The 17213-nt window shown below is 38.9% G+C and overlaps 1 protein-coding gene across 2 annotated transcripts; it reads left to right on the forward strand.

Moving 5' to 3' along the window:
* The first annotated feature begins 1010 nt into the window (after window positions 1-1010).
* Window positions 1011-11777, forward strand: pigh (phosphatidylinositol glycan anchor biosynthesis, class H). 2 transcript variants are annotated; one of them, XR_014602533.1, is made up of 7 exons: window positions 1011-1123; window positions 2314-2513; window positions 6780-6989; window positions 7509-7592; window positions 9015-9083; window positions 9120-10886; window positions 10975-11777. XR_014602533.1 is itself a non-coding variant. In XM_084081934.1 (5 exons), the coding sequence occupies exons 2-5, from the start codon at window positions 2331-2333 to the stop codon at window positions 9084-9086; spliced, it is 549 nt and encodes a 182-aa protein (XP_083938060.1). In that variant the 5' UTR covers window positions 1011-1123; window positions 2314-2330; the 3' UTR covers window positions 9087-10652. The 2 variants fall into 2 exon arrangements, 1 of the variants encoding a protein (XP_083938060.1); XM_084081934.1 differs by lacking the exon at window positions 10975-11777 and having other exon boundaries at window positions 9015-10652.
* Window positions 11778-17213: the final 5436 nt, after the last annotated feature.

Raw genomic sequence — 17213 nt, forward strand, 5'->3', positions numbered from 1 at the left:
GGACCCCCCATTTGAAAAGATATGCCAGGGACTCAACCATTTGATTCCTTGGGGGTCCCAATCTACACTGTAGTATCATCATCAGTGTTAATTTAACTCTGAGAGTGTACAAATGGAACCAAATGGATCCGTAAGGGTCCATTTGGGCCACTGGTTGAAAACCGGACCACTGGTTGAAAACCACTGCCCTACATAATAATGTTGTGTAATTTAAAAGAAAATGAGTGTTTTGTATCTCAATATCAAGAAATAGGTTTTATGTTTTTATTCTGTATTCTTCCAGTTATTTATTTGTTTTGACCAATACATAATGTGATTCTTTTTTTTGTATTGACTTTTTATGACTATTTTTGTGCATTAAAAATACAAATAAACAAAGGCAATTTTATAAATGAGACTTGTCATATGCAGTGGTGGAAGAAGTACTCACATTTTGCACTTGAGTAAAAGTATCACAATGTAGATACTCGTTAGTATAAGTAAAAGTCTGGTATTCAGAATTTACTTTAATAAAAGTGCAAAAGTATTGGCATCAAAATTTACCTAAAGTACCAAAAGTAGAAAGTACTCATTAAGCAGAACGTCCCATTTCACAAGTTTTCAAATGTATCTTTTGAAAATAGCAGATCTACAAGCTCACAATGCGTCGTATCACGATGCATTGTGAGCTTGTAGATTGGCTATTTTCAAATGGCCAAAATGTATATAGGGCCGTGGTTTTGTAATAATAATCCAAATCTACAAAGTAACTAGTAACTAAAGGGGCAAAAGTATAATATTTGCCTCTGAGGTGTAGTGGAGTAGAAGTAAAAGTACTGAAAATTGGAAATACTCAAGTAAAGTAAAAAAAAAATCCTCAGACTGGTACTGAGTACAGTACCTGAGTAAATGTACTTAGTTACTTTTACACCACTGCTTGTCATTTGACATTTTATGAAAAGACACTGCATTGAGGTTTAATCAATGAGAGGAAACAAACTCCATCCCCCACAATGCATTGCACATTCCAACAGCTGTCAATGAAGAAGCCAGATTTTTTGGGGGGGGCATCATTCATCCTAGTATAGTTTTAATATTCAATATTTCCTCCAGGCTTTCCTCTGTTGATCTCTGCTGTGTCTATGTACGTATCTACGACCTTATGACACGTTATGACTATTTATCTGTTCATTGTTTATCCATTACTTTATATGTTTTAGCCGACTATGGCTACCAAGCTAGGTTAGCTAGCGTTGTCGTTGCTATGCTAATGCTAATCAACATTTCCAATGTTAAGCACAGCAGTGGAAGAAGTACAGATGTTTTACTTAAGTAAAAGTATTGATACTGCAATGTAGAAATACTCTGTTACAAGTAAAAGTCTGGAATTAAACATTTACTTGAGATAAACTACAAAGGCATTATTAAGAAAATGTACTTTGAAGTACCAAAAGTAGAAAGTACTCATTGCGCATAATAAAGTTCCATTTCACAAGTTTTCAAATGTATAAAATGTAAAACAATCTTTTAGCATATATAGCAGATCTACAAGCTCACAATGTGTGGCACTGTGAGCTTGTAGATTTGCTATTTTCAAATGGCTGAAATGTATAGGGCTGAAGTGGTTAATGTATGTTTTGTAATAATAATCAAAATCTACAAAGCAACTGGTGACTAAAGTTTTCAAATAATTGTAGTGGAGCAATGAGTACAATATTTGACTCTGAGATGTAGTGGAGTAGAAGTAAAAGACTGAAAATGGGTTCAGTTATTTCATCATGCTCTTCATTCATTTATTGATTAGTGTATTGATTGGTCTATTTAGCTTGACAGATACACAGTGGTGGAAGAAGCACACAGATTGTTTTACTTGAAACACATACCATAACATAAAGATACTCTGCTGTTACAAATAAAAGGGCTGTATATTAAATATTTGACCTGAGTAAAAGTAAAAGCGTTGTCATCAACATATTTTTTCAAGTACCAAAGTAAAAGTAGGCTCTTAAAGGCTAAAGCATTTCGTTTTTATTTCGAAAGTAGCTGACCGTGCCATTGCAAGCAAAGCATTGTGAGCTTGTAGATCGGCTATTTTCAAGTAATAAAATAAGGCCAGAGTGGTTAATGTATGTCTTGTATTGATAAATAAACCAAATAGTCATAGTGGAGTGAAAAGAACAACATTTGCCAAACAAAATTTGCCAAAAAAAGAAATACTAATGTAAACTAAATGAACTCAAAAGTGTAAAAAAATACAGTAGTTGAGTAAATGCACTTAGTTTATTTTCCACCTCTGTAGATAAATCAAACTGTGGTTGTGATGTGATGTGACAGACGCTGCACTGAGCTCCATGATGGAAGAGGAGCCGGTTTTCACGGACATCGACGGCAGGAGCATCTCTCTGGACTGTCAGAGTCACTCCAGCTTCTGCCGGGAGTTCACCGTCAGCTCGGCCAAGCTGTCCATCAGCAAGGTGCTGGTCTCCACCTGCTGTGTGTGGCTTCTGGCCTACACCGTGTTCTTCTTCACACAGGTAGGTGGTGGTGGAAAAAGTACTTTTTTGTTTTTACTTAAAGTACTAAAAGTATCAATACTGCAATGTAGAAATAGTCTGTTAGGGAACGGCCACACCAAAATATGGTTGCCCGCAGATGAACTCAAGTTGTGCACGGCCGACAGTTTTTTGGGATGACGTCATTTCTGCGCACTCTAGCGTAATAAAAACTAGAACCAGTAGACCTGGTACTGCCAGACCCCTAGTGGTTGAAATCTGAATGGCCGGGCTTCGCATGACGTGTGTCCCTTCTATGTCCCTTCTATGACGAAAGGGGGACAGACTTTTTTTGGCTGGGGCCGGGGGACAAAGTGACATACCATGTATGGACAAAACAGATACAAAGCCTCATGTAAGCCCGACCCCTTGGGTCTGGCAAAAATAATAATAATAATAATAACTAGAAAAAGTGCTCCTCGGAGCACAACTCTCCGCTGTTGGGAATGTTGGGAATGTTCTATCTGTATAAGTGTCCTATCCGTCCTGTCTGTATAAGTGTCCTATCCGTCCTGTCTGTATAAGTGTCCTATCCGTCCTGTCTATGTAAGTGTCCTATCCGTCCTGTCTGTGTAAGTGTCCTATCCGTCCTGTCTGTGTAAGTGTCCTATCCAATTGTTACAGTATCCGCCATTTCTCAACCATTTCGTGATTGTTCCTGTCTTACCTCACTCTTACCAGACTTGTGTTGGGAATGTTGGGAATGTTCTAATTCTTATGTTCTAACTGTCCTATCCATCCTGTCTGTATAAGTGTCCGATCCGTCCTGTCTGTATAAGTGTCCTATCCGTCTGTATAAGTGTCCTATCCGTCTTGTCTGTATAAGTGTCCTATCCGTCCTGTCTATGTAAGTGTCCTATCCCTCCTGTCTGTGTAAGTGTCCTATCCCTCCTGTCTGTATAAGTGTCCTATCCGTCCTGTCTGTATACTGTAAGTGTCCTATCCGTCCTGTCTGTATACTGTAAGTGTCCTATCCGTCCTGTCTGTGTAAGTGTCATATCCCTCCTGTCTATGTAAGTGTCCTATCCGTCCTGTCTGTGTAAGTGTTCTATCCGTCCTGTCTGTATAAGTGTCCTATCCGTCCTGTCTGTATAAGTGTCCTATCCGTCCTGTCTGTATAAGTGTCCTATCCGTCTTGTCTGTGTACTGTAAGTGTCCTATCCGTCTGTGTAAGTGTCATATCCCTCCTGTCTATATAAGTGTCCTATCTGTCCTATCTACCAATTATGTATCAGCCATGCAGCCATTTCGTGATGGTTCCTGTCTTACCTCACTTTGACGGTGGCAGAGACACCGCCAAAGTGACGCCATGTATTTATACAGTATTTCACCGTATTGTCACGTGAGGCTTGACCAATCGGTGTGTCATATTTAGAAAGTGAAAACAATACTCTCCTGCGGAGAGTAATAATTGACGGAGATCTCCATCGGCATGGCAGGGAATGTATTAAGTATATAAAAAATTGTTTCAAAGTCATGAAAAATAGCTTTAGTTTTCTGTTAAGGGCTGTGGCGGTGCACACCTGGGTATAGCATCAGAAGACTGGTGTACCTTGGCAGAAGACTGGCGTCGTTACTCGTTAGAAATTATGCCATCAGTGACAGATGACATCACTGAAACTCACCTCGGGTGAGGTCGGTGTTAAGCACTGGCCAGAAAAACTGCTCTCAACAGGAAATACCCAAAACAGGGCATTCCCTGTTTACAGGCTCTTAAAAGAAAAAATACCATGACCCTTTTTTATCATTTCATCTATTAGTGTTTTGCCAATTATTAGAAAACAGCAGACCTACCTAAGATCACAACGAGTCGCATCGCGGCACTTTGTGAGCTCGTAGAACAGCTATTTTCACTATTTGTGTACACCACCATTGTACAACAACACAGGGTTAAGTGGTTAATTATTAGAGACTAATTGATTTAGTCGATTATAAAAAATCTATTAGAGTTTTTTCGTGTTGAGTCATTGATATACTATGAGAAATAAAATAAAATTACCCCACCCCCACCTGCTTCTCGATCATCCGATTGAACCTACATGAGCAGCTAGATTACTTCAGTTATTGGCTCTAAATGTCGGTTTTAATGCAGAGCCCCGTGTCCAAATATGGAGTGCCACACAGCTCCATATTTGAGCAAGACTGACATCATATTGATGTAGCGAGGTTCTCTAGCGGACATATACGCTCCACTGAACAATCTGTTTGTCCCGAGGTTCTTCACGGTCAAACGTTACTCCACTGAAGGTTCAAGGTATACCTTGAGTTAGAGTACTGGAGTAATTCCTTTTAAAAAATATACTCAAATATTCAAAAATACATTTCATCCTCCTGTACCCCCTGCTTCCCTAGCATCAATCTCCCACCACTGCCATTCTGGCACCTTCTTTGGTGTTTTAACCAGGTGGGCGTGGTACTGTTTCTGTAATATATCTGTATCCCTAACCTTAACCTCACAAAAACTATGGGGGCCAATGCTTTCCATGTTAAAAACGACCGGTGCCATGTCCAGACTTATGCGACTCTGGAAGCCTCCGTTCAGAGGAAGCTCAATAAGTGGCAAGAGCACAATGACTTCCTGCTGGCACTGAAGGTCATTGAGGATGAATATAAAATGCACAGCCAGCAGCTGATAGAGTGTGGCTGCTGCTACGGCAAGTTTGCGTTTGAGAAGATGACACAGTGTTCGGACGGTCATCTCTTCTGTAAAGGGTGCCTGGTCAAATACGCTCAGGAGGCAGTCTTTGGCTCTGGACAGTCGGAGCTGAGCTGCATGGAGGGCGGGTGTACCTGCTCGTACCCGGTGCGCGAACTGGAGAAAGTCCTGCCGAAGAATATCCTGTGTAAATACTACGAGAGACAAGCAGAGGAGGCGGTCGCTGCCCTTGATCGTGACGAACTAGTACGGTGTCCGTTCTGCAACTTCCCAGCCTTGTTGGACAAAGGAGCGTCGGTGTTCAGCTGTCCCGTCCCCGAATGCTGCGAGAAGAGCTGTAGGACGTGTCGTGTCCGATGGAAGCAGCACGTGGGCAAGACGTGCGAGCAGGCCCTGTCGTCTACGGGTGACGGGGCCTGCGATCCGGGTGCGATCCGGATCCGGGTGCTTTACGAGGAGCGCATGACGGCGGTGAGGGTGAGGAAGTGTCCGGAGTGCGGTGTGGCCGTGATCAAGACCAGGGGATGCGACCACGTGACGTGCCGCTGCGGCAGCCACATGTGCTATGGGTGCCGAATGCCCATGAGAAACTGCAAGTGCTACTCCCTACTGCAAGTGCTAGTCCCTTCCTCGCAAGGCAAGGAGAAGCAGATCATTCAGCAGATCCAGGAGGAGGGTGAGGTACAGCTAAACAAATATCGTTCACGCAATCGGTTGGGTCCTCCTCCAGAGCAAGGTTATTGTGGGCTTGCTAAGTGTCTTGGTTGTGTCCTGTGCCTGGGTTTAATCACTACTTTAATTTTAATCACTACTTTAATTTTTAAAATAGAGAAATAGCAACACAACGTGTTGTAGCTACTTTCACTATTTAAGAAATGTCTTCCTACAACAAAATAAAATGTGCTATTATCGACACAATATCGATATCGAGGTATTTGGTGTGGGATCCATGGACCCCTAGGGGTCCTTGATGGGGTTCCAGGGGGTCCCCAACAAAGTAATAATATAAACTTTATTTGTACAGCACCTTTCATGACATGAAATGCAGCTCAAAGTGCTTAACAGAGCAAGAATAAAGCATGAGTGCTTTATATAAAAGGCTAAAATAATTTAACAACAAAGAAAAAAGTAAAGCAAAAGCCTAAAACAACATTAAAATAATAGCAAAAAGGCAGTGAATCAGGCAAAACAGTGAAGACATATGAATAACAACACTTTTTTCACTTATTATTATTTTTTACTAAAAGCTAGAGTGAAAAAAATAGGTCCATCTACAGAGGTTGCCTGTCTTAGGTGTAATGGGAGTTTATTCCAAGCCGTCGGCCCGTAGAAGCAGAATGCTGCTTCACCGTGTTTTTCATTCACCATTTTAGGCACTTGGAGCAGGTCAGAGGTTTGGAACGTATCTAGGAAGGCAATCAAGGAGGTAGGAAGGTGCCAGACCATTGAGTGTTTTATAAACAAGTAAAAGCATTTTAAAATCAAATCCTAAAAACAACCGGGGGCCAATGTAGTGATGCTAAAACTGGAGTACTGGAGTAATATGTATGTAAAATGACACCCTGTGTGTCATTGTGTTTTAATAACTGTAGATCACAGCGGTGCTGTCCGGTGCCATCATCGTCACCCTGGTGGGCATGACGCTCCACATCCACTTTGTGAAGATCGACCACGAGTCGCTGCTGCTCATCGGCTCGCTGGGCGTCCAGCTGTCGTCCAGCTACGCCTCCGGGCGGGAGAGCACCACGTTCATCGAGATGAGCAACATCAAGGACATCGTCATCAACGAAGCCATTTACATGGTGAGGAAATAATCTTTGCTTCTGCTTTGCCGTTCGGTTTGAGAGGCCGACTGATGCCAGATTTTTGGAGATTTCTCAAAATGTTTGGAGAATCTCAGAATTTTGGGAGATTTCTAGACCAGTGGTTCTCAAACATTTTCATGTCAAGGACCCCCAAATTGATATGTACTTGGCCGTGGACCCCCCTCCATCTAAATCTGAAGACTAATCTATTTTGTGCCAGGGTAGGGACCCCTAGAAGAGAAGATTTGTGTTAAAAGAAAAATCTAAATAATAAAAAGCTTTTCAAACATTTTTGAGATTTTTCCAAAATGTTCAAAAATAGCATATGTACAAGCTCACAGCCTTCTGCTATTTTTGAATAGCCAACATGTAAATGGATGAAGTGGTTACAATGATTGTGATGCTGTGTTAACAAATTTCACTGGGGACCCCCTAGTTCAGTTGTACGGTAATTGTCTGTTTTTCACACTGTGCTTTCTGTGCATGAGTACTATGCATCATGTCTTGTCATTTCAGCATCGAATCATCTACTACCTGTGCATATTGCTGAAGGACCCTGCGGACCCCAGTGCAGTGTCCAGTGTCGTCCCCTTGTTTCAGGTAAGGAAGGACAAAACAGAAGAGTGCATCTGCGCTTAAGTAAAGGTTAGAGTAAAAGTACTACTTGCAGTTACATCCAGTACCTTGTAGGTACTACGGTCCTACTCTGGAATATTAAGCAGTTTTTTCAACATCATCCCCATACTGTAGAAGGGTCCTTACTAATGCTACGGGGCGGTGTCATTTCATTCTACGCGCTCTTGTGTCTCCGAGGTGGCCAGTGGATGGTTTGAAAAGGTGCCTATGTAGCAGTAGTGGCTCAGAGCCTACTTTATCATTATTATTTTTTTAAATGGGACCATCATTTACCAAAATGCATATCATGGTGATTGAAAGAAGACTTTAAACTAGCGACTGGAAGCATATAGTATTTATGACAATGTTTATTAACCCATTAAGACCTGGAACTGTGTCATTTTTAGATTTGAGCTAAAAAGCATTATTTTACACTTTGGGCTATTCAAAAATAGCAGATCTACGAGCTTGTAGATCTGCTATTTTTGAAAAATCGTGAAAATATGTGCAAATCTGTGAATATATGTATTTTCAAAGCGAACATTTTGAACTCAAATCTTTGCTTCTGGGGGTCCCTGGAACAACATATTTTAATGGGGGGCCGCGGCCAAATACATATCATTTTGGGGGTCCTTGACATGAAAAAGATTGAGCACCACTGATATAGAAACATACGTTTTTCAGAAAACTGTTGGGATTTAGGAGACATGTAGAATCGGCCTCAGGTCTCAATGGGTTAAGGTAATAAAATCAAGTGTAAAGTTCTGCCCAAAACTTTACACTTGGAATCCCAAACCGATGATGCCATTGGTAGGCAGATTTCTGAGCTGTGCCCTCCTCGGGGACCCCCCAGTGCTACTGGTTTTCCATCTGTCTATGTACAATGGAAAACCAGTAGCACTAGTGGTGCTAGTACTAAAGCCTGTCAGGCCCACCAGCCATTATTTGACTCTTTTTTTTTTAACTATATCATTATGCAGCCGATGCGTCCCAAGTTCAAAATTTGTCGATTTACAAGCTCACAACGTGTTGCCGTATGACGCGTTGAGAGGTTGTAGATCGTCTGTTATTGAACATTTTTGAATGGGGATTAAGTGGTTGCATGAAATAGTTTTGCTTATATTTACTTATTTGCTTGGTTACTGTATAATTGAAGTTAAATGTTCTTTTCATACATTGAAATGTTATACAGTACTGTATATTACTTAATTAAAAGAAATCTCTATCAAAAAGTTATTTGTGTTTATTTTATTTGTTTGCTTAAGTTAAATTCTTCTCAATCAGAAACCTTAATAAATCTACCTTTTTTTTTTGTATTGCTTAGAAAGATGTGGAAATGTGGCATTGGTCGCGTTCTAATCTCCACCAGCCTGTCTGTAATAAATGTATTTTTATGTTGTCTTTCAGAGCTCAAAGCCGAGGCTAAGCTGCTTGGAGAAAGTTTACAAAAGCTGTCAGGAGATCTTGTCTAAATGCTGACGACATGCTGGAAACCCCCAGCCAAGAAGACATTCATAACCCTGCTGCAGGTTAGACAGCATAACATGAATACTTTACTCCACATGTCCCTCCCTGTATTGTCAGTCGAGTAACCCACTGGTTTGTTATTTGTCTTTTGGTACCTCAATTTCAAGTTGTGTAGAGCAGTGGTCTCAACCAGTGATCCGGGATCCGGGGAGCGTAAAATTCATTTTCAAATTTCATTTTACGCCCTCAAGAGTTAAATTATTGTTAAACATCTGCATTACTTAATTAAAGAATTGTTATTTGGCCAACGTTTACCTGTTATCTCTCGTATGGTACCAACATAATACAGCATGGAACTGTGGACAAAATCCTATCCAACGATAACAAGATATTTAAGTTTTGGGTCTGAGAGGCTAAATCTCATCAAATGGTGGTTCCGTGGCTCAAATGCCGAATAAATAATGGACCTTGATATAAAAAGGGTTGAACACCACTGTTGTAGAGGAAAAAAAAGGGGCAGCTTTTCAAAAATGTGAATTTATCAACGAACTTTATCGAACTTTTTTATAATTCAACAAATCAATGTTTTCAGAATTGGTACCACTTAGAATGGATCAGTTTGCTGGACAATAGCCATGAAGGTTGAGTATTGGCATTGCACAAATTCTCAAGATTTTTCAAAAATTGCAGATATATAAGCTCATAGCACGGCACTGCCACGCTATGAGCTTTTAGATCTGCTATTTTTGAGTAGCCAAAGAAACCTTAAAATGACACAGATGTGTTCCCGGTCTTAACGGATTAAAAGAGATCTCCAGCTACTTTGTTTCATTAGGGCTGTCACAATCATTAGATTTATTTAACAATTATGCTATTACAAGTCATGCAAATAATTGTGATTCATGATTCGGGTGTATTTTTGGCAACGGACATTGTAGCATAATAAAACTTTGCATTTCTGTTTGCCTTTTATAGCTTTGTAGGGCAGGTATAACAAATACCTTGAAAAAAATACAAATAAATGACCTACAATGACCAGTACCAATAATGAAAATAAATAATGGCCCATTATTTAATAATGTCATATTTTGATAAAGGTTTAGAAATAGTGGAAATAGTTGACCTTCAAGCTCACAACACATGGTTTTGTTAGCTTCTAGATCAGCTAATCTCACTATTTTTGTACAACACTGTTTGTTTTGCGACGTACCATATAATGCAAGTGTTTGATCGATTTGTTGATATACTGTATACAAAAATGGGAGTCTCTTACGCGCAAACGATCCATTCTTCCATCCATGGGGGGGGCCTTGAAATTGAAGCAATCATGAACAAAAACTCATGAAGAAAAATCGCACTCTGCTCTTGCTCAGCAGCATCGGTTTTATTCACATTAAATTGACATGACGTTTCGGTCCCTCTGGACCTTCATCAAGAGTGTCTTGAAATTGAAAACTTTTGATAACCACTGAACCAGAGGATAACCGGAATTCTCGCCCCCATTTTTTTTCGCTGACCGCTAGCCCCTCGAGTGGTTCTTCTGTTCTTGTATTCGTTTTACTGAGGAATAAGTTTAGGGTTAGGCATAGTTTTACTCCCTCGAGAGGGTAACCGGAACGCTCGTCCCCATTTTTTTGCTGACCCCCCCCCCCCCCCCCCCCAGCTGTTCTTCTGTTCTTGTATTCGTTTTACTGAGGAATAAGTTTAGGGTTAGGCATAGTTTTACTGAGGTTACGTTTAGGAATAAGGTTAGGGTTTAGGAATAAGGTTCGGTTTAGGCATAGTTTTACTGAGGTTATGTTTAGGAATAAGGTTAGGTTTTGGCATAGTTTTCTGAGGTTACATATAGGAATAAGGTTAGGTTTTGGCATAGTTTTCTGAGGTTACATTTAGGAATAAGGTTAGGTTTTGGCATAGTTTTACTGAGGTTACGTTTAGAAATACGGTTAGGTTTTTCCATAGTTTTACTGAGGTTACGTTTAGGAATAAGGTTAGGGTTTAGGAATAAAGTTAGGTTTTGGCATAGTTTTATTGAGGTTATGTTTAGGAATACCTGGTGGCGACAGTTCCGAGGTCACCGGATGTGATCCGGGGCGAGCGTGTTTTGGGGCGAGCGTTCTTGTATTCAACCAGAGCACTGCAGGTTAAAGGCATTGTAGGGAACATTAAGCCTAAATGTAAAAAATATGTATATATTTTTTTTTTGCATTTTCTCCCCTCTATCAGCAACTATATAATGATGCTGGGGTGTTTTCCTTCATTGAAACACAGTCCTCTGTCTGAAATCCGTATTTTCCCTTCTGTTTATGTTCATGTTGTTTATGTCCGGGTCGTAAATTAACGCACGCATGTGCGTGTCCGTGCGCGTCCGTGCCCGTATCAACTTTTTACTTTCGGTTTTAAAACGCTCTCAAACTTCTTTTTTGAGGCACATAATTTACTTTTAAAAAATCGTTTGGATAGAATTTAGTTGTTTAGCTTCATATATGTGGTCAATTTATCATGAAAGAGCCTATTTAAAAATATAAATTCAGAGAACCGTAGGGTCGGGCATTTCCGCGAATTGTATCCGCATAAGGCAACCTATTTTGGGCATGACTCATTTAAAAAGTCCGCCCTGCGTCACCCCCTGGTGGTCGGGGAAAAGATCTGCTGGAGGGGCGGTGTTTGACAACAGTTTTTTTCTTTATTTATGTCTGAACTCCCTACAATGCCTTTAACAAGAGAGAGGTGAATAGCACTAGGACATATTTTTGAACACTTAAGTTAAGTTCTACTGTGATTTCTAATTACTTGAAGTTTTGTTCAATATATTTAGAATAACCTATATTCTTACCCTATGATGCAGCCAAACCTATTTGTTATGTATATAAATGTATTTAGAAACTATGAACTATAGTATTATTTGAAGTTATGCCAAACTGACAATTAAGAAATGTTTTTTCTATCTGAATATTGATTATTTATTCCGTAATTTTGTGTAGTGGTCTATTTACCTTCTATGAACCTGCAGCCTCTGCTATGCTGTATTTAATAAAACATTTTTGCTGTAAAACTCATGAACATTGTTGTTGATAATGTGATACGTTTTTAGTCCAAGGCTTTAAGATTGCAGGCAAATTTTTGTTTCTCAAATCTGAGATTTTTTTCATTAGACAAATGATTAAAATCTTTATTTTTTCATCCTAGTTTTTTTTAACTGTTTGGTAGCACTTTGTAATAACTACACTATTAAGCTTTAGTTAAGTACATCTGTACATATATGGATTTAGACAAGGTTAGTTTAGCAAACTGTTTAAAACACGTTTTAAAAACACTTGCTCATACTCAAACTCGTGATTTATTAAGGTAGTTAATAGCCGTTAGTTAGTTGAGTGAGCTAATCTAAAGTCAGGTCTATCTATGCCTTATAAAGCATTTATAAATTAGATGGAAGCAGTGATATAGAAAATGTCAATACAATCATTAAGCACATTACAGATTAGGTTATTAATCTTGAATACAATTGTTATAACTGTGTTTCCTAATGCTTAGTAATGCATGAATGATGCTATACATTGATGAATTTGTATAGTAATAGTGTATAGTTATTATAAAGTGCTGCCACTGTTGCAGGTTGAGCTTCACTGTATCTGTTTTGATGAGCTTTACTCCTCATCGCCTGTAGAGGGCAGCCTTACACTGGCTGACTGACTGACTGACTGGCACTCACAGATTGAGGGCCTGCCTTTTTAGCCTTTTCTGTCCATCTGCCCTGATGAATGATGTCACGTGTGTTTCAGTCCATACTACATCACTGCATAGGCACTTTACTTTAACAATGAGGTGATTCATTTATAATTTCATTTCATGAATCAAAATGTTGTTGATGCAATTCTCCACTCTCGGTTACTTCTCTAGTACTTCTGGCTTCCCAAGGAAATTGGTCACAGCTGGTCTTTGCTTTAGTATGTCGGGTTTGCTGAAGGCTATAAAACGTGACTCTTGACCTTATTTCCCCCAAATACCCTTTAAGCCTCGAAGCTTTGCATGTGTGTTTGGTTCATCTTCATTTAAAGTGATCCAGAGGTGCAGCGAGACCCAAGGATTGTTCATAATATCGTTGCGGTCGGTCAGAAACCTCTTATCTCCCATGTTTTTAACTTTTTCATTTTTTTCGTAAATTAAAGTAGCAGTTCACCCCAAAATTGACTTGTTTTCTATCAATTACACACCCCATAAGAATTGAATTCATGGAGATTTTTTGTTTTATTCGCATTCCTATTACCAGCGGAAAGATGCTAATGTATCCGGTAGGAGACTCAAAGGAGGCTTTTTGAGTCTCTTACCGGAGAGACCGCTGGTCATCAAATTATTGGCTTAGGAATGCTACAAAAACTAAAAATTATCCATGAATTCAATGCTTCATGTGGTGTGTAATTGATAGAATATAAGTAATTTTTTGGGTGAACTACTCCTTTAACTTGATCATACTACAGTGTCACAAAAGTAGTAGATCTGCGAGCTCAAAACGCGGTGCGAAACGCAGTTTTGGCCATAATATGCCCAAAACTGCGTTTCGCGAAGTATTATGAGGTTATGATGAGGTTTATTATGAGGTTTCCACTCAACAGAGACGATAAACAAGTTAACAAAACCGGGTCCAAAAATGGTAAACGGTGCATTTCTATATCATTAATGTCGGGCAGACACTTCGTATCCGCATTTCAACTTTTATCGGGGTTTTTTTGTAAATAAATGCACAAAAGTAGTGAAAATGGCAGATACATACAAGCTCACAAGGCGTCGAGAGTGGAGGATTGCATCAACAAGAGGATTGCATCAACATTTGATTCAGGAAATGAAATTATTAATGAATCACCTCATTGTTAACCCATTAAAACCAGGAACGCATCTGTGTAACCACTTTAACCATTATTTTATACTTACTTATACTGGCTATTCAAAAATAGCAGATATATGGCAGATATACAAGCTCATGGCAGATATACAAACTATATATATATATATATAGATATACAAGCTCATAGCGCAGCACAGAGTGTAGATCATTTTTGAAAAATCGTGAAAAACTCTTTGCATACTGTATATATATTTTAAAGCGAACATTTTTTACTCAAATCACATTCATCCGTTCACCCACATGGTTGAGGAAACCATGCAAGGCACCAACCTGCTCATCAGGAGCAGTTACAGGGTTCAGTGTCTTGCTTAAGTCTTGCCGCAGCCAAATACATATCATTTTGGGGGTCCTTGACATGAAAAAGTTTGAGAACCACTGGTCTATGACACCAGTTGTCTATGATATGAAGTACTACATATCGTTGTTGTTGGTCAGAAACCTCTTATCTCCATATTTTAACTTTTTGTGTTTTTGTTTTTTTTGGTTCCATTTCTACACTCTACAGACCCGTAAAGGTCCATTTGGAACCCACTGGTAGTCCGCGGGCCCAACGTCTAGTGACAGCAGTGATGGAAGAAGTACTAAAATACTACTTAAGTTAAAGTATCAATAGACAATAACACAATATTAACACAATTAAATACAATCTGTTACTAAGTCCAGTATTCCAAATGTACTTAGGTAAAAGTACAAAAGGCATCAAAATGTACTTAAAGTACCAAAAGTAAAAGTACCCATGCATGAAACCCCCCATTTCACACGTTTTCAGATGTATAAAATGTATAAATATCTTTTGAAAATAGCCGATCTAAAAGCACACAACATGCCGCGGTGCAACGCTTTGTGAGCATGTAGATCTGCTATTTTCAAATAGCCATTTTCAAATAGCCAAAGTTTAAATAGGGCTGAAGTGGTTAATGTATGTTTTGTGATAATCAAGATCTACAAAGTAACTAGTGACTTCAGTTTTAGAATAATTGTATTGGAGTAAAAGTACAATATTTGTCTCTGAGATGTAGTGGAGTAAAAGTAAAAGTACTGAAAATTGGAAATACTCAAGTAAAGTGAAAAATACCTCAACATTGTGCTTAAGTACAGTACTTGAGTAAATGTGCTTGGTTACTTTCCCCCGCTGAGTGACAGTATGCGCCAGAAATGTGTCTCTGCTCGGATCAGTGGTTTGTGAGATTAGCTCCAGACAGACAGACAGACAGACAGACCCTCTTACAGACCGCTACCTCTTTTCAGAGACATGTTGTAAAAAGAAAAAGAAGAAGAAATGTGTCTCCTCTGATCCAGCCTGATGAGGTCATCACAGATGGCATGCTGCCACATTCACATGTGAAGTCTTTGATCTTTGTCTTTGGTCCTTTATCTCACTACTGGCAAACTAGTCGAGTCAAATGTGTATCATCATAGCCCAATAATATCACAGATCATGTTTCAAAGGGCTGCACATAAAAACAAAACAATAATAATACGCAATACTAAGCAACAAGTAAAAAACAAACTAGTACAATGTACATGGGCTACATGTAAGGTAAAAACAACACACGCACACACACACATTTGACATTTTATACATATATGCACACATAAAAAAACACTGTTGAAAGATGAAGACAAAACTGTATTGTGGACTGTTGTAGTTCCTGGTTCAGATTAAATTACTGATTAGTAGTCGTTTAAGCTCTCATAATTCTATATATGTTTTATGTATATTGTTCATTATTTGTGTACAGCTTCCAAAATGGAAGACAGGATTTAGAGTAGGTACTGTATGTCTTTTTCTTTTCCATTTCTCCTATACACTACACTGGATTTATGACCAATACTCTTCCACAGCTGGCACAGCATTAGGGGTTACATTGAAAAGGCAGAACGCTCCTCTGGAAAAATGATATCCATCTGACAGTAATCATGGTGTCATATGAGTTGTTGAACTAATCTCCTTCCTGTATCAGATCGGCTCTTCCTCAAAAGTATATTTGCCTGTAACTCTTAGCTGAGGTGGTTAGTCAGGTTTTCTTGTTTGCAGTGGTGGAAAAGGTACTCACATTTTTTACTTAAGTAAAAGTGTCAATACTGTAAATTAGAAGTACTCTGTTACAAGTAAAAGTCTGGATTTCAAAATGTACAAGGAGTAAAAGTACAAAGGTATTGGTATCAAAATGTACTTAAAATACCAAAAGTAGAAATAACTCATTATGCAAATTCAAATCATCCCATTTCAAGTTTTCAAATGCATGAAATGTCAAAAAAGTTTTGAAAATAGCCGATCTACAAGCTCACAATGCGTCGCTATGTGACGCATTGTGAGCTTGTAGATCGGCTATTTTCAAATGGCCAAAATCTATATAGGGCTGAAGTGGTTAATATACGTTTTGTGATGATAATCAAAATCTACAAAGTAACTAGTAACTAAAGTTTTCAAATAATTGTACTGGAGTAAAAGTATAATATTTGCCTCTGAGATGTAGTGGAGTAGAAGTAAAAGTACTGAAAATTGGAAATACTCCAGTGAAGTAAAAAATACCTCAAAATTTAACTTAAGTATAGTACTTGAGTAAATGTACTGTACTTAGTTACTTTACTCCAGCATTCCTATTATTTGGGGAATATTTGCCGCTGGAAGCTTGTAGATCGGCTAAGTACAGTTGCAACTCAGGACAGTTTGACTATTCACCTTTAGTGAATAAAATGTTGTTTTGTCCAATCTGTATGGTAGAGTATATGTTAATACATTATAACTTATACAATTGGGGTGGTTGTATTTGGTCTACCAGCTCTTCTATTGAGACATTTAGATCCTGGCTGTGTCTAGGTGAGACGAAGTTTGACCTGAAGGTCAAGATTTATTTATCCCTTGATCAAGCAGGTAGGCCCTATTATCTCAATGGTAAAAAAAAGAAATCAGCACTTGCGCAGGAAGAGAAGAAGAGGAAAGTTACATAGTGCAGCTTTTACTGAAATAAAAATAAAAACAAGGCTTTACACAACAACAAAAAAATATCATAGAGAAAATGTAAATCTATCCTCCAATGTTTTAGCTGTGAATACATGTTTTTAAATGGTATTTTTGCTTTTGACCTTTTTGAATCTCACCCTTGAAAAAATGCCCCCATTAAGAAAGAAAAAGCCCTAAAACTAATACAAACTAAACTAGCAACCCCACTGGCGGTTGTATTTGGTCTTCCCGCTCTTCTATTGAGACAATTCGATCTTTGATCTTTGGT

Source organism: Gymnoscopelus microlampas (genome assembly GCF_963454915.1).
Source record: "Gymnoscopelus microlampas genome assembly, chromosome: 16".
NCBI classification, from domain to species: domain Eukaryota; kingdom Metazoa; phylum Chordata; class Actinopteri; order Myctophiformes; family Myctophidae; genus Gymnoscopelus; species Gymnoscopelus microlampas.

What these genes read in the sequence shown, in the direction of transcription:
- pigh (XM_084081934.1), top strand. Translation starts at nt 2,331, where the DNA reads ATGATGGAAGAGGAGCCGGTTTTCACGGACATCGACGGCAGGAGCATC. An exon ending in CCGTGTTCTTCTTCACACAG is followed by an intron (nt 2,514 to 6,779) that starts GTAGGTGGTGGT and finishes TAATAACTGTAG; the next exon opens with ATCACAGCGGTGCTGTCCGG. An exon ending in GTGTCGTCCCCTTGTTTCAG is followed by an intron (nt 7,593 to 9,014) that starts GTAAGGAAGGAC and finishes GTTGTCTTTCAG; the next exon opens with AGCTCAAAGCCGAGGCTAAG.